Source organism: Melanerpes formicivorus, unplaced genomic scaffold (genome assembly GCF_026170545.1).
Source record: "Melanerpes formicivorus ecotype bairdi unplaced genomic scaffold, bMelFor1.0.p_v2 SCAF_4, whole genome shotgun sequence".
NCBI lineage: Eukaryota > Metazoa > Chordata > Aves > Piciformes > Picidae > Melanerpes > Melanerpes formicivorus.
The window spans coordinates 23,872,975-23,888,348 of NW_027142356.1; the positions used below are offsets into that span (position 1 = coordinate 23,872,975).

Here is a 15,374-nt window from a genome sequence, read left to right on the forward strand (position 1 = left end):
AAAGCACCACAATTAGTCATATTCCAGAGGAAAGAGATTATGGTTTGTGTTTTTTCGTTAGATGAAGAGAAAAGGCGGCAAATAATTGCTCTCAAGAATAGCTCCGAAAGGTGCAGTCTGGTGATCACTTCTAGGTGAGCAAACAAAGAAGATGGTGTGTCCCCCTCTGTTCAGTGAGGAATTCTTCCTGCTGGAGATGGGGCTTCCGTAACAGAAAGTGCTTTTTATACAGGATACCAACATAGCCATTGTCTACCAAAAGGAACTCTCCTGCATTCAGAGAATGAGCAGCACCGGCCTGGTTTTGGGATTGAAGGGTTGGAAAGGGGCAAAGATGGGACAGTTGTGATCTTTCAGGCATCTCTATCTGCAATTGACAACCTTAAGGAAATGAAAGCTGCAGAGAAAAGGGAATTAGGATAAAACCTGCAGTGCCATTCAAAGGAATCAAAACAAGGGCAGGTCAGAGCCTTTTCAACAATGGCACTGCTAATGCTCAGGGCCAAACCCCAAAAAGACAGGAGAGAACACACAGACAAAAGGGGATGCAACACTCTCGTCACAGAACAGGATTATTTTAAGCCTGTCTCCTTGGAGCTACCCTAATATTTTCTCTCATGACTCCAATCACCAGATAAAAGAGCTACAGCAAAGAAATTAAAAAATTAAAAAAAAAAAAGACAGAGCTGAGACTAAAACATAAAACTGAAAGGCAAATGGGACTGTGCCTTACCTGGGAAAGTGTGGGGGTTTGGTGACCCTCTTTTAAGGCACTTTGAACAGAGGACGTGCACAGTGTAGTACAGGCCCGGCCATTCCTGGAGCAGGACATTCAGTTCTTCTACTAAAGGAGTAATAGCTTGCCAAGCTGTCCAGATATTTGGTAGGGATGCATGACTAGCAATAGACAGAGTATCTGGCTGCAGAGCTCCCCTGGCAGGCCGGTAACTCACTACCACAGGCACCTTACCCCGGTAGGCATAGATCTGGTACTTGCCATCAGACCGCTGCACCACATGGTTGTTGATCTGGACGCTGTAGCGTGCAAACAAGCCGGGTGGGAAAATGAATGGAAAGCTATATTCAATCTGCAGCTGCTCCACCACGAAGGACTGTCCGCTCAGATTGGTGCCATTGATCCATGCCTCTGCATGGGGCATCTCGTTTTTCACGTAGCAGGGAAACTTGTACCAAGCAGCTGCCCCATTTAGGGGCTTGCGTTTGGGTTTGTTGACACAGTAACAGAGCCCCATCTTCTCCAGCAGCTCCAGGATGAGCTGCAGATCCTCCCGGCTCTGGATGTGGGGCTTAAGAAGGAGACGGATAACGTGGGCAGGGAGGAGGCCATGCAACAAGAAGCCCTCCACATAATGATGGAGCTGAGTGGCCCTCAGTTCATCAATGTGGGAATCGCTGAGCAGTTTCTGGAGCAGCACAGTGGCATCACGCTGGCAGAAGACATTGAGGATGTCAATGAGCCGTGGCAGGTTGTGGAACACATACTCCCGCAAGGTGAGGTGCTCCTCAAAGTACAGCAGCTTCCCACTCTCATGCAGGTAGGACAGGGCACTCTGGAGTCGATCCTCTGTCAGGCCTGCCTGCAAGCCCAACCGGGCAGAGTCCCACCAGCTAAGCCACAGCTGCTGAGCTTGTGGCTGAAAGTGCAGCTCCTCCAGCACTTGCCAGGATTTGGGCAACACACGGTGCAGGTTTGGGAAGATATCACGGTGCTCAGCCACCGAGAGGAGCTTGTCCCGCAGGCGACGCACTTGGCAACGGTCCCAGCAGCTGAAAGGCAATACTGGAGACAGGATCTGAGGGCGGTGGTTGAGAAGGTACTGAAACTGGGCTTTCTTTCGCCTCAAGTTCTTGTCCGAGACCCCGTAAAAGGCAGCATGCGGGCTGGAGCAGCGCAGGTCAAAGTCCTGTCCCAGAGCCTCATCCACCTGCTGAACCAAGCTCTGGAGTCCTTCAGCATCCCTCTTCTCCTGCTGAGCAATCTGGTGATGGATGTCCAGGCACTTCTCTTCCAACTCCCGCTCTGCACAGAGGTCAGCATGGGTTCCCACCATGCAGACCACAGCATGGGGCACCTTGGAACCAAGCCAGTGCAAGAAATAGCCCACAGAGGCGTAGAAGTGCTGAGGGACATAGGCACTCAAATTCACCACCAGTACATACAGGGCTCCGGGAGAGAGGAAGAATGACTGAATCACATCATAGCTCGGGTCCCCTGCCAGCTCATACACAATGAATGTCAGGCCCCTCTCTGCATCTGCTGTCCAGTCCATCACTTCAATGCCCTTGCTACCTCCCAACAGTCCCAGTCCTGATGCTACTTGGGGAGCGTTTGGTGGCAGTGATGATGCAGGGCACAGTGCTTCCCCTTTCAACCGGCAAGAGGGGACACGAGAACGGATGTCCTGCTGCTCAACAGGGAGATGTTCCAGCTGCTGCATGTCAGGTACCCATGCTGAGGAAGTGTCCTGAGGCTCCAGGAAGGGGCAATGCCCAACTGGCACTGTCCCAATGTCCTGTTGCTGCCCAGGGCAGCCCCTGGGCTGGTTGTTCCCTGCCTCCAGACTCCCCACTTCCTTCCTCTGGCCATCCTCCTCCATGAGGCATCGTCTCAGCAGGGTCTTCCCTGCATCTTTAAGGCCCATGAGGACCAGCTTGAGGCGTGGTTTGAGAGCAGGCTGGGAGTGGGCCAGCTCCTGCTGGTAAGCAGCAATGTAGGGGATGCCTTTCATACACACCTCATAGGGGGGCTGGATGAGGGGATTGTCTTTGATCTTCCATAGGGTAATGCGGGAAAGCTGCCCAAAGCCCTCAGGCAAAATGGCAATCTGGTTGCCTTGCAGGACCAGCTCCTCCAGGCTGTGGAGGAGCACGATGGAGTCAGGCAGGTAGCGGATACGGTTGTTGTCCAGCCAGAGGGTGCGGAGCTGGTGGAGCTGACAGAGGCGAGGCGGAAGCAGGGTGAACTGGTTGCGGCTCAGGTAGAGCTCCTCTAGACTGGTCAATGACAAGATAGCAGCAGGGAACTCCCCCAGCAGATTGGAGGAAAGGTTCAGCATCTTGAGCCGCTGCAGGCTGCCAAAGCCAGCAGGCAGGGCCTGTAGCCGGTTGCTATCCAGCATGAGGCTCTCGAGGGCACTCAGCTGGCAGAGGCCCTCGGGAAGGGTTGCCAGCCCGGTGCCACTCAGCCAGAGGATCTTGAGACGGCGAAGAGCGGCAATACCCTCAGGCAGGGCCCCGAGGTGGCGGTTGCCGGAGCAGTCGAGCTCCTCCAGGGCAGCCAACTCCAGCAGCGGGGCAGGGAAGGAGGACAGAAGGTTGTGGTCGATGTCTAGGGCGCGGAGATGCCGCAGGCGGCCCAGGCCCTCGGGCAAACGACGCAGATGGTTGAAGCTGAGGTCGAGCTCCTCAAGGCGGCCCAGCTCGGCGAGGCGTGGGGGCAGGCCTGGGCCCTCGGCGCCTAGCTCGTTGTGACTGAGGCTGAGCTTGCGCAGGCCCCGCAGCTCCACCAGCGCCCCTCCGTCCCCCAGGCCCCGCAGCCGGTTGTGGCTCAGGTCAAGCTCGGCCAGGCGGCTCAGGTGGCGCAGGGCGGCGGCGGGCAAGCGGCACAGCCGGTTGCGCCGCAGGCTGAGTACCCGCAGCCCGCTCAGGGCGGCGCCCACCTCCTCGGGCAGCTCTTCCAGCCCCCGCCCGCTCAGGTTCAGCGCCTCCAGCTCCCCCAGCGCCGCCGCCGGGGGCAGGCGACGAGACGCGACGGCATCAGGGAGCGGCGGCGGTGGCCCCCCCGGCGGCCCCGCGTCCGGCTCGAGCTCGGGCTCGGACTCGCCGGCGCCGACCCGCAGCTTCCGTGCGCGCAGGGCGGCGTCGCGCCACAGCCGCACCGCCTTCGGGGGCTCCGTCTGTGCCATGACCGGGAGAGCGGGCCCCCGTCCCGCCCGTCCCTACCTGCCGCCGCTGCTGCTCGCCATGGGCGCGGCCGCACTGCGCGTCGCCGCCGCCACCACCACCGCCGCCGCCGCGGCGGACTCCAACCTCACGGCGGCTCCGCGCCAGCACTGGCAGCCGCACCGCGCCGCCCCCAGCACGTAGCCGCCGCCACCGCCCCGCCCCGGCACCGCCCCGGGGAGAGCCGGCCTCTACTGGGAGGTCAAGACGCACTGGCCGGTCAGGGAATCCCCGCCTACCCGACACGGGCCGCGTCGTTTCTGGGGGAAGGGTTCCTGCCGCCGGCCTGAGCATCGCAGGTTGCGGCTTCTGCACCGTGGCTCTGGCGCTTCCCTGGGACCGCAGTGTATTGACAGAAAACCCCGCCCCAGAGTCTCGCCCTGAGCTCGCTGCGACTGAGGCCTCTGAGCTCACAGAGCACAGCTCACCCCCTGGAGAAACAGCAAAAGCTGTGGTACTGCTCATCTCCGCGTCTTTTCGGGACTAGGCAGAGCCTGTTGTTTCATCTAGCCATGCAAGAAATCGAGATTAACCTTTTTCCCATTTAAATAAGAGTCTTTCCGTATTTGGAGGGTGCGAAAACCTGTGACCCACTGGTTAGTCAGAGCAACGCTGCCACCTTCCTGCCGCGCTTTGTTTCCTTTGCTGCAGACGTCTGACCACATCCTAAACGCCACCTTCGCTAGGATTCTCAACCGCTTTGTTTCGGGGGCTCAGAGAAACATGCCTGAAAATCTCCACCACTGCTGCAAGGGGAATGCAGAGGGAATACACGACCATATTACAACGGAGGCACGAGGCAAACTGAGTTGTGTGACCTTACCTTACGCGTGCCAGTGATGCACTGTGCCCAAGGGTTCAGAGGTTTTAAAGTGCCACTGTTTTTATACAGCACTGAGTACTCCAGCATGCTTTGGGGGCCTGAGAACAGTCACTCCCGCATTCTTAGGTTGTAACCGCTACCTCTAAACCAGGTGGTAAGTTATTACTTCATAGCCATGAAGACAAAGAAAGCATTTGAAATGAGAAGTGGGTCATGGGGCAATCAGTTTCATAGCCTTTATTCTCTTCTTTATTGTGGAGAGCCCTCACAAGAACAACACCTTCACTTTTTGATGGCCCTGCATATGTAACCATACTCCTGCTTGGATGGAACTGAGTCAGTGTGGAGCTATAGTCCCTGCACTAAATTACCAAATTTACTAATTACTAAAACTACAGATAGCAAAGGCTCAGGTTCAGTTGCCATCTTTCCCATTAGTAACAGACAAGCAGGGGCAAAATCATCTTTGAGTTCTAACAAACCTTCACCAGGTTTCAGCTAAATGCCCTTGTGAGCATGAAATCACCTCTGGGTAGAGAAAAAAAATGTAGTGTTGGCTGGTAGAGCCAAACAAAGAATGCAAAGGACAGGAGGAAAGTTCATGGTCCTGGCAGGAGCATAGCTGTGTAAAGGTAAAACTCAGCTCCCAGTAGGGTTTAGGAGCTACTCAAAGCTGTCAGAGGCAGTTCTGGGCCCATGGTTTGGCTCTAGAGCCACCACTTGGGCTTGGAGGCAAGAATAATGCAGGGATGGATACTCATCTGACAAGCTCTGCTGAGAGGGACTAAACATGAGGATAAAGCTCTTCCTGCTTGTCTAGTACCAGATCCTGATGCTGGGAAACAAATACTTTATGGCCTCTTGCTAAATCCTACCTGTCTGCAGCTGTTTTCCAGGGTTGCCCTAATTTATGTTCAGAGCATCCCTGCAGTGGGTCAGTACATTTTTTTTATTTTATTTTATTTTGGCTAACCCAGTTTTGTGCCTTTGCTTTTCCTGAAGATCACTGGGGAAGTAGCCCTTCTCTGTCTGTGGAAAGGAGGACTGTCCTTCCTCACTTCAAAAGTAGCACATTTAATTCCTTCTGGGGAAAGCATAATTCTTGCCTCCCACCCTCTTGCCCAACTGATCATGATACCCGGGGTCCATGCCTGCATTTCCAACTAGCTACAAGCAAAGCCACTCAGCCTGTTGCTATCAAAATAACTTTTTTAAATCAAGATGTTTCTAGAAAGAAACAGGGCAAATTTATAGCTCTGTAAATCTCTGGCATCAAATTTACAACTAATTTTCTTTTTTCCTATGCCTTGTGCAGATAAACAGAGAGAAAGCAGTATTATTGAGGGCCACCCACTCCATGATGTCCATAGACACAGCAGATCCTCTGAAGCCAGGACAGGCTGACAGTCACCCTGTGATCTACAGCAAGTGTAACCTGGGATACTACCATTCTGCCCTATCCTCCTACTTCCCATGGGAAAATTGGGCAAACCCCCCCACCAGGGATGCTTTAATTCAGATGAAAAATATCAGGGAGAGAAGCACTTATCTCTGTTTGCCTGCTACTGGAGATCATGGTCTATGTTAAACACAGCATGTAAGGACAGTCAGGATGAGCTGGCCTAAGCAGCCACCTTATTTTTGATTGTCAAACCCCTATCACAAAATAAACAAAGCAGCAGGAGCTGAATGCCTCCTTAAGCTAAAGAAGAGGTGAAGAATAGTCATGCAGCACTAGTCAAACTTTGATGAGGTCCTGTAGGTGGTAAATAAACTAGGCTGCAAAAATTTGATGAACAGTGTGCTGGCATAAAGATGTCCCCACTGCTGCTTGGAGGTTGTCCAATGAGGAGAGCTCTGGTGCTTTCCCATGAACCTTTTATTTTGTCCTCCTGTATCTGAAAGGGTGTGCAAATCTGTGAGTCACTTCAAACAGCCAGGGATGAAGTCTCTTGGCTTAACACATTAATCACAGTCAAAGAAGCCAGTTATGAGTGAAATCCTTCCTGCAGAAAGGGAAGATTTTGTTTCTCAGAAAATACAGCTTTTGCTGCAGACCTAGATGACACCTTTTCTTCCCATCTGCTTAGGCAGAGGAGATGTGTTTCTCCAGAGGAATTCCTCACTTCTTGATTTACTTGTAAGTATACCAGGAATCCATTAAACATGAGGATCAATGTGCTGGGTTTAAAGTAACTTCCTATTTGTTGGAACTTAAAAACATTCAGAAACCACCCCAAGTCCTTCTCCGTGCTGTCATCAGCAGGAGTTGAGAGGCAAGTGGCTGTAGAACTGCCAGTAATGCTATAAATAATTTTATTTAGAACCAAAACAAAAAGAAAAATAAATGAACCTGATTTCAGTGTATTCCATTATAGACCAGAATTGCATTTGGAGTTATTAATTTTAAATAGTGGCCCTGGAAAGTCCTATTGATGGGATTTAATTATTCAGCTGAAGTCTGAGGTGCCTCCACTTTGCTGAGCCCTGCAGCTGCATCATTAATAAGATTTCTATCTAAAGCACTTCTCTCCTAGGTCAGGTAAAAGACATTCAGTTGCCAAGAGTATTTTAGAGCTTGTCTCTGAGTTTGCAGGACAAGTGGTGCAAATGTAATCAGCCACTTGTGACAGGAAGTGAACCTAAATCAGCTCAACAGAAGCATCAAGTCACTGTGACAGCTGAATGCAGGGAGCACTGTGTGCTACTGCAAAGGCAACCCCAAACAAGGGTGGCATCCCCTTGGGAGAGTGCTTGCCCTCCCCATCACCACTCACACAGAGTCCAGTTGGTAAAAAATCCAGGATACCACTTGGGCATCAATCAAAAAATTCATGTTTCTAAAGGGTCAGTGTCTGACCAGGGAACAAGCAATGGGTGGACTGAACACTTCTGAAGATCTTCTCTATATTCTTCCTTGACCTTAAGTATAAATCCTGAAAGGATGTGGAAATTTTGCCTAAACCTGCATTTCCCACACTGTTTTGCTCACTGTTTCTGCAGAAATGACAGGTGTCTACCCTAAGGCATGCCAAGCCATATACAAATGGTGATGGCAACACTTGAAGGGATCCTGAACATGCTTTGGGCAGAGGAAAGTGAAAAGTTGGGGTAGGAAGCACTGATGCTTGCCTCAGCTCTCTGGAGTGGAGCAGTGCTGCTGTATATGTGGGACAGGAAGGGAAATTGGGGGCTGAAATGGGATAGGAACGCCCACCCAAAGTTACAGATCTGCAGAGGAGTTGCATCCCCAGAACTGCCTGGCATCACCTGTGAAACCTATGGCCAGGCACCACTTCCCTATGAGTGGTCTCATACCATGAATTTTCATCCTTTTATTTATTCCTTCCCAGAAACAGCTTCATGGAATCGCAGAAAAGTTGGGTTGTAAGTGACCTCTCTCAGCCTTTCCTCATGGAAGAGGGGTTCCATTTCTGCGATCATTTTCATGGTCCTTGTCTGGACCTGCTCCAACAGGTCCATGTCCATCTTGTACTGAGTATCCCAGTAATCCAGGTGAAGTTTCAAGAAAGTGGACTAGAGGGGCAGAATGACCTCCCTCATCACACTGGCCATGCTTTGTTTGTGCAGCCCAGGATATGACTGGCCTCCTTGTCTGCAAGACTGTATTGCCAGCTCATGTCTAGCTTTCCATCTACCAGTACCCCCAAGTCATTTTCTGCAGGGCTTTCAGAAAAGACTGTCCCAAAGAGTAACATTTATTACTCATTCCAACAACCAAAAATCCAAAATCTTAAAAATAAAATAATTAAAAATTACTTGTATATTTTAAGATCTTTCAGGAATGAGAACAAGTTTAGGTCGGACTCGATGATCTCAAAGGTCTTTTCCAACCTGGTTAATTCTATTCTATTCTAAGTGTTTGTGTACCAATACATCTCATAAAATTGATGTTGTCTGTAAGCTTGGTTTATGGGAAGCACAGAGAGGGTTAGAGAACTGTGATTTGTTTGCCACTTATGCCACAAAAGCAACTGGCTGGTGAAATACAGACTACTGGAAACCAGCAGTGAGCTGAACAAGCACAGTGTGGTGGTGAGAGAAAGTTCAATTCTCCCTGCCCCCCCCCCAAAGAAACCATGGCTAACTCAGTCGGAGGAGCAGAAATGGACAAGAGCTATGTTTACAAGCAGGATGAAATGCAGATGGATATATACACCATACTCAGTCTAATGCTCAGTCTTCTTAAGTGTTTTGCAAAGCTTGAGCCTGATAAAGGGATTGACATAATTAGCTTGCAGAGTCCTTTTGTGAGTTTTGAATTGAGGGAAGGTTCCAAAGCAGCAGCCATCTAGACAGAGGTGGCAGGGAAGTCATGATGAACTCTCTCAGGCCCATGGCTTCAAAGTCATGGCATGAATACCTGACCTGGGCATATTTAAGTGGATCTTCATTTACTGCTCACTAGTCATGGGAATTGATTTGACGTATACCTCATCCCAGGCAGGAAAGTACTTAGTAGCACTATACCAGAACCTAGTATATTCTGAATTACTTGGGTTAAAAAAAAATTAATGTTAAGGGTCTAATGAGAATTGACAAAAGCAAAGAAATTCTAGCTTAAACTGTCATTCCACTCACTTGAAGTGAAATTGTTACATTAGAAATGGATAGGATAGGATAGGATAGGATAGACCAGGTTGGAAGAGACCTTCAAGATCATTGCGTCCAACCTATTACCCAACCCACCTAATCAAGTAAACCATGCAACCAAGCACCCTATCAAGTCTCCTCTTTAACACCTCCAACGATGGCGACTCCGCCACTTCCCCAGGCAGCCCATTCCAATGGGCAATCACTCTCTCTGTGTAGAACTTCCTCCTAACTTCCTCCTAACCTCCAGCCTAAACCTCCCCTGGCGCAGCTCAAGACTGTGTCCTCCTGTTATTAATTTTTATTTTCTGTGCCCCCAGTGTTACACCTGCTCAGCACATCTTCAGCACATCTCCTGGGGCTATGCAAACACTTCACAAAGCCCTTTGCTTACCAGTTAAAGCAGATGTTGACCAGGATGAGGATGTCTGGCATCGGCCATGTTCACTCCCTTCGCTGCTCTCCCCATTCTGACCTGTGGCTGCTGCCCCACCACTGCTGGGAGCCCCAGTACCTGGTGTACAAGGATTTCTCCAGGAATTATCGCTATGGATTTGATGATCTTTGAGGTCTTTTCCAACCTTATTGATTCTATGGATGTTTTTCCTGACAATGGAATTTCCATTGTGCTCACAGATTAAGTTAACCAGAGATCTCTTGGTGACAGTTATTGGGGCTTTCTGACTTAAACAGTTTATCTGTAACTAATGTTTATATTCTCTCTAGATACCAGTTTGCCAGAAGCACTTTTGTCTCATCTTCCTGGTACTTTCCAAATCCAAACAAAAATCCTTAATTAAAGGCTTCTGCTTATTCCCTAGCAGTTCAGATCTGCCCTTTGCACAGAGGGCCTTACAGGGTTCTTTCGGTCCATGACATCCTTGGGTTTCTCCTTTTTACTCTCAGCGCTGGCAGCCCCTGGCAGCCTGCCTTAGCTTGCCGTTGAACCCCACCGTCCTGTTATTTCTGGCGTGGAGGAAGCCTTTCCCCCTTCTCTCTGCCATTTGCTGTATGTGGCTTTTCAGTGACCGCCGTGCTGCTTTCCTCCTGCAACGAGTGCAAAAATGGCCTTTCGGCTCTACTAACAAACTTAAAGAACTGCCAGACTTCACTTGGGTTTTTCCCTCAGCTTGCTCTCGCTGTCATTTTCCAGCTTTGGGGAAGGAGCTGTACCGAAGCCGAGCTACGGAGCTGACATAATGCCGGCAAGGCAGCAGCGGTGGGTACCGCTGGGCTAGGCGCTGACTCTATGCCGTCATCGTTATTCCAGAGACGGCTTGTGTGGCATCTCCGGGCGGGGAGCCGCAGAGCTGCCCACAGCGGGCTCCGCTGTGGAGGGCCGCCCCGGCCTAGGACTCCCTTCCCGCCCGCAGCGGCCCCTAGGGGGCAGGCGTGAGCCGCTGCCCCGCCGTGGGACGGGTCCCGGTGAGGCCACGCCCCGCTGGAACTGCCTCCACGTCACGTCCGGGCGCCGCGCATTAGGATTGGCTGGGAACGGGCGGAAGTGTGGGCGGGGGTTGCCGCCGTTGCCGCAGTGACGGGGGCCGAGAAGGGGGGGGGGGGGTGGCGGGGGAGGGTGAAGATGGCGGCACCGCCGCCGCGTCGTTCCCAGCAGCACCACCACCACCATCACCCGCCGCCCGGGCCAGCCTCCCCGCCGGCCGCCACCTCACCGCCGCGCAGCCCCAGCCTGTCACCTGCTGAACTTGCCCCCGCCGCGCAGCGCCACAGCCTGGCCGGTCCCGAAGGCGAGGCTCCCCCCGACGCGGAGCGGCCTCCGATCCCGGAGTGCTCAGACGGTGCGGGCGCCGCTGTCCCGGGCCCGCCGCCGGGTTCGGGCAGTAGTTCCAGTAGTTCTTCCTCGTCCTCCTCCTCGTCTGCGTCGTCGTCAGTCGCGTCCAGTCCGGCAGCGGAGAGTCCCGAGGCCACAGGCCCGGGAGCCTCGAGTGGGGCCTTCCGCGAGCTGCTGGAGGCCTGCCGCAATGGGGACGTGACGCGCGTGAAGCGCCTGGTGGACACGGGCAACGTGAACGCCAAGGACATGGCGGGCCGCAAGTCCACGCCGCTCCACTTCGCCGCCGGTGGGTACCGGGACCGGGGAGGGGCCAGGGCCGGTCCGGCCTCCCGTTCCCAACGAGGGCAGTGACAGCGAGTACGGCGGGACAGGGAGGGTGCGGCTCCCGAGTTAGTTTTCTAGGTTCAGGGAGTGGATCTCCAACATCTCGGTGGGTCGGGAAAAATCATGTCTAAGCTGAGAGAAGTGTGAGCACACTTCTCTGGCAGTGTTTTGCTGCAGGTTCCGTGGGGACAGCTGTTACATCCCCTTTTTTTTAAATTTAAAATGAAAGAAGATTCTTACCTTGGGTGAAACAAGTGGGAGAGATTTTAAAGGACGTTGTATGATCTGGAAGTACCGGCATTTTTCTCTGCGTTTTATACACAGGCTGCTGCAAACTTCTGTGTTTAAGAGGTGAGAAACTGGAATTCAGCGCAGAGTTGGCTTTAAGTTAGGAGTATCACGTGTATTGTGCATGCCCGGGACCACTGCGATGCGTGTAGACTTGATAGATGTCAAAGCTGATGCCTTGTGCTTTGTAACTTCATTGCGTTTTACTTGAGTGTAGCTGTTGATTGCTCTCTGTATCTTCCGTGGTCTAAATGGGCTCCGGAAAGAGCTGATGTAAAACAATTGAACTTGATGACAGTTACAGGTGTGTCCAGAAGAGAGCGTGGCTCTTAGTGAACAGAATAAGTGTAGTTGTGATTAGCAATAATGTCATAAAAGCAATTAACAGTGAAGTCCCAACTGTTTAACTGGAAGTAAACATTAACTTCTAGGAAGTATAGCTATTGCAGGTTTGTGCAGTCCATAAAGAGAATGTTTTATACCAGTCGTGGTCTTCCCTGAGGGCACAGGACATGCAGAGTTCATGATAAAAGTAAAATGAGGAGGATGCTTTAAATCATCAGTCCTAACTCAAGAATTGCACAATTTCTAGGTCTGAGGTCAAGCTGAGGGCTTGTGTTATGCGATTGGACCTTATGTTGTAAGCGGCACAGATCTTGTCTGAGCTTGAAGTGATACACTAGTACACATAAGGTAATTAACAAGACTGTATTGAGTGATTGATATTTAAATACAGATGTATGGTTCTAAATGAACATAAAAATGAACATTTTGTCATAGAATCATAGAATGACTTGAGTTGGAAGGGACTTTAAAGATCATCTAGTTGCAGCCTCCCTGCCGTGGGCTCCTCCCACTAGACCACCTTGCTCACAGCCTCATCCAGCCTGGTCTTAAGAAATTCCAAGGATTAGGCATCCACAGCTTCTTTAGGCAATCTGTTTCAGTGTCTCACCACCTGCATAGTAAAGAACTTCTTCCTGAAGTCTAAGCTGAATCTGCTCTGGTTTAAAAGTGTTTCCTTGAACTCTGAATAGTGGTATTCAGTTTATCAGTCAGGTTATACTCTCTGAGACTTTATGGTTTGTTTTAATATTCGAAGTACAAATGGCATTTCACAATGCCCTTAGGGAACTTTTGGGCCCGAGCTCTTTCCTTTTCATTCTTCTGTTGTCCCTGATCTCTACCATGAAAGTGTGACCTTATGCAAGTGGAGCTTGAAACAGGGTAAACTTCTAGGATGCAAAGATGAACTTAACTGTAGTGAATCCTGGAACATAATGCTGGTACAATTGCATGTGTGTAGTTCTTAAGGTTTTGGAAAGCTCATCTTGAGTCAGTTCTGCTTGTTTGAATTCAAGTTTAAAATTAAAGCTTGCTGTTTCCCCTTAAACTCTGAGATCTCAAGTCATAACTTCAGTGATAGTACAAACTGTAATACTGAAGCTGCTGTGGTAACTTTTACTTTGGTTAGAAAAGAAATGGACAAAGCTTTTGTAAGGGAATACTTGAAAGTTGATAGTGTCAGTAAGATGCTACTGTAACAGCAGGGAAGGTGTTTCCTTGCATCATGAGGAAAACAGCAGAGGAAGTTCTCAAATCTAGCAAATTCCTGGTTTGTTTTTTTTTTTTGCAGCAGTGCCAGGCAGTTAAGTTACCTTTACTGTAATAGGAAAGGAGAACTTCCCTAGTTCTAGTTTCTTGTAAAAAACACGTAAGCTCAGGTTTCCTTAAGGTTTGTGAGGTTTCTAGTTTCAAAATAATATTTATCTCCTTCCTCATGACAGAAGGAAAAAGGTTTGGCTTCTGAGAGCATTCAGAATTCTTAGAACATATCTAAGCAAGAACTGAAATCTCAGTAATCAGCTATATAAAAAGCTGAGTATAGATCTAAGTGTGGCTCTGGAAGTTGGAATCATCTGTCCATTATGTGTTTCGGATAAAACGCATGCAGCCATGTCAAGTTGAAGCAACACTGTTACCCAGATTTTCTTTATCTGGGGTATCTGATTTGTCAACTGATATGAATGAGGGGGAATAATTTCTTCAGCTCTGTATTGTAATGACCTCCTTTGGCTGTTAATAAAGCAGCAAGTGATATTGAGGTCATATCAGGGAGATAGAGACCTCTATAGAAAGCAGGATGAATCCTAACAAAGGATTATTTTCCTTTTCTCCCCCAACTGGACAGTTATTCGAGCAAACCTCCTCTTTTACAGAATCATTTCACAGTATCATTTTGATTGGAAAAGACCTTTAAGTTCATTGAGTCCAGCCATGAATCTTCAGCCTCAGATACCCTTAAGAAATCACAGGTTCTGGGCTATGACTGTACTTAAGTAAGGAATGGAAATACTGAAGAGGCTGATCAACAATCTTTCCCTACCGACACAGCACCCAGAGTATGTATAATTTGTTTCCATTTGCAAGTACTCACTCTTAAGAGTATCTTGTCAAAAGCTTTTCTCACTGAAGCATCAGACAAAATTTCCATCTTGAAATGCTGAATGTCTTTCAGGATGTGTAGTGTTCAGCTTTTTCTTTGCAAGTGATTTGAGGGATTCTTCTATAGAAGCTTGGAAAGAGGAAAACTCCGTGGTGCCTAAAGTGCTGTGTGGATTACGGTCTCTGGTACCAGTACAAGCTTTTGATATTATCCAGCAGCACCCAAAAACTGGAGTAAGAGGCAGATTCTAAAGACTTGCAAGTGATGGAGTGACTTAACACCACCACCACACAATCTGTCCCGTTCCCCCCCCCAAAAAAAGGTAAATTAAGTGGAAGTATTAATGTGTTTATAGCTTTTTGCTTTGATTTTTTTTTTTCCCAATGGAAACTAACTTGCTTATAACAAAACAACCCACCACCACCAAACCCCAAACCTTTAAAGAAGCAGCTGTGCTGGGCATGAACAAAGGTTTTATTCATACTGGTGACCAAAAGCAGATTTCTAGGGAAGAGTTATAATATACACTTACCCTCTCCATATGTGATACTTCTGGTAGTACTTTGTCCTGCAGTAAGGAGCTCGGCAATTATCTGAGCAAAGTCCAGTTTCTATATGTTAGTAGAAGCTCATCCTGCAGTAAGTAGCTCACTAAATAATTGAACTGCTAACTTGCATTAAAAATTACTTGCTTCCTCTTGTACTTTTCACTATCTACACTGACATATCCTGTCTTCTGCTTAAGAGTTCTTCTAGCTGCATTGAGTGAGACAAATCATTCCAATCCCCTGCCTTTCCACTGCACTCCTGGGTGAACTGATAGATTACTGTCCTCGACTTTGGGATTCTTTCTTTTGTATGTTTGTAGTACATGAACTCTGTTAGTGTCACAAGTGTATTACTTCCTAGGAAGTTCCAGCTTGTTTTCTTTGTGACTGGTAAATTGTTCTTTTGAATGGTCTTGCAATACTTTGTGCAGTGTATTGTATCTCCTTCCCATTTAAAATCCTTTGAAAGAATTTACAAGAGGATGTAAATGGAAAGCTTCAGTAATAGTGAATTAGGCACCTTTTTCCCAGCTTGAAGGCTCTTCAGTTTACATAGTTAAATCACTCAGTTTA

The 15,374-nt window shown here is 49.3% G+C and overlaps 2 protein-coding genes across 4 annotated transcripts in view; one reads left to right on the plus strand and one right to left on the minus strand.

Annotated features, from left to right (window-relative positions):
- The window catches only part of MFHAS1 (multifunctional ROCO family signaling regulator 1), a 32,607-nt gene extending 28,546 nt beyond the window's left edge, over positions 1 to 4,061 (minus strand). For 2 of the 3 annotated variants that reach the window (XM_068137318.1, XM_068137319.1), the window contains exon 1: positions 734 to 4,061. In XM_068137318.1, coding sequence (XP_067993419.1) covers positions 734 to 3,926 — 3,193 coding nt within the window. In that variant the 5' untranslated portion in view covers positions 3,927 to 4,061. The remainder of the gene's footprint in view (positions 1 to 733) is intronic. The other variant, XM_068137320.1, reaches the window with a different exon arrangement.
- A 6,883-nt stretch (positions 4,062 to 10,944) lies between these two features.
- The window catches only part of TNKS (tankyrase), a 123,000-nt gene continuing 118,570 nt past the window's right edge, over positions 10,945 to 15,374 (plus strand). Inside the window, exon 1 of the mRNA XM_068137316.1 lies at positions 10,945 to 11,481. Coding sequence (XP_067993417.1) covers positions 10,983 to 11,481 — 499 coding nt within the window. The 5' untranslated portion in view covers positions 10,945 to 10,982. The remainder of the gene's footprint in view (positions 11,482 to 15,374) is intronic.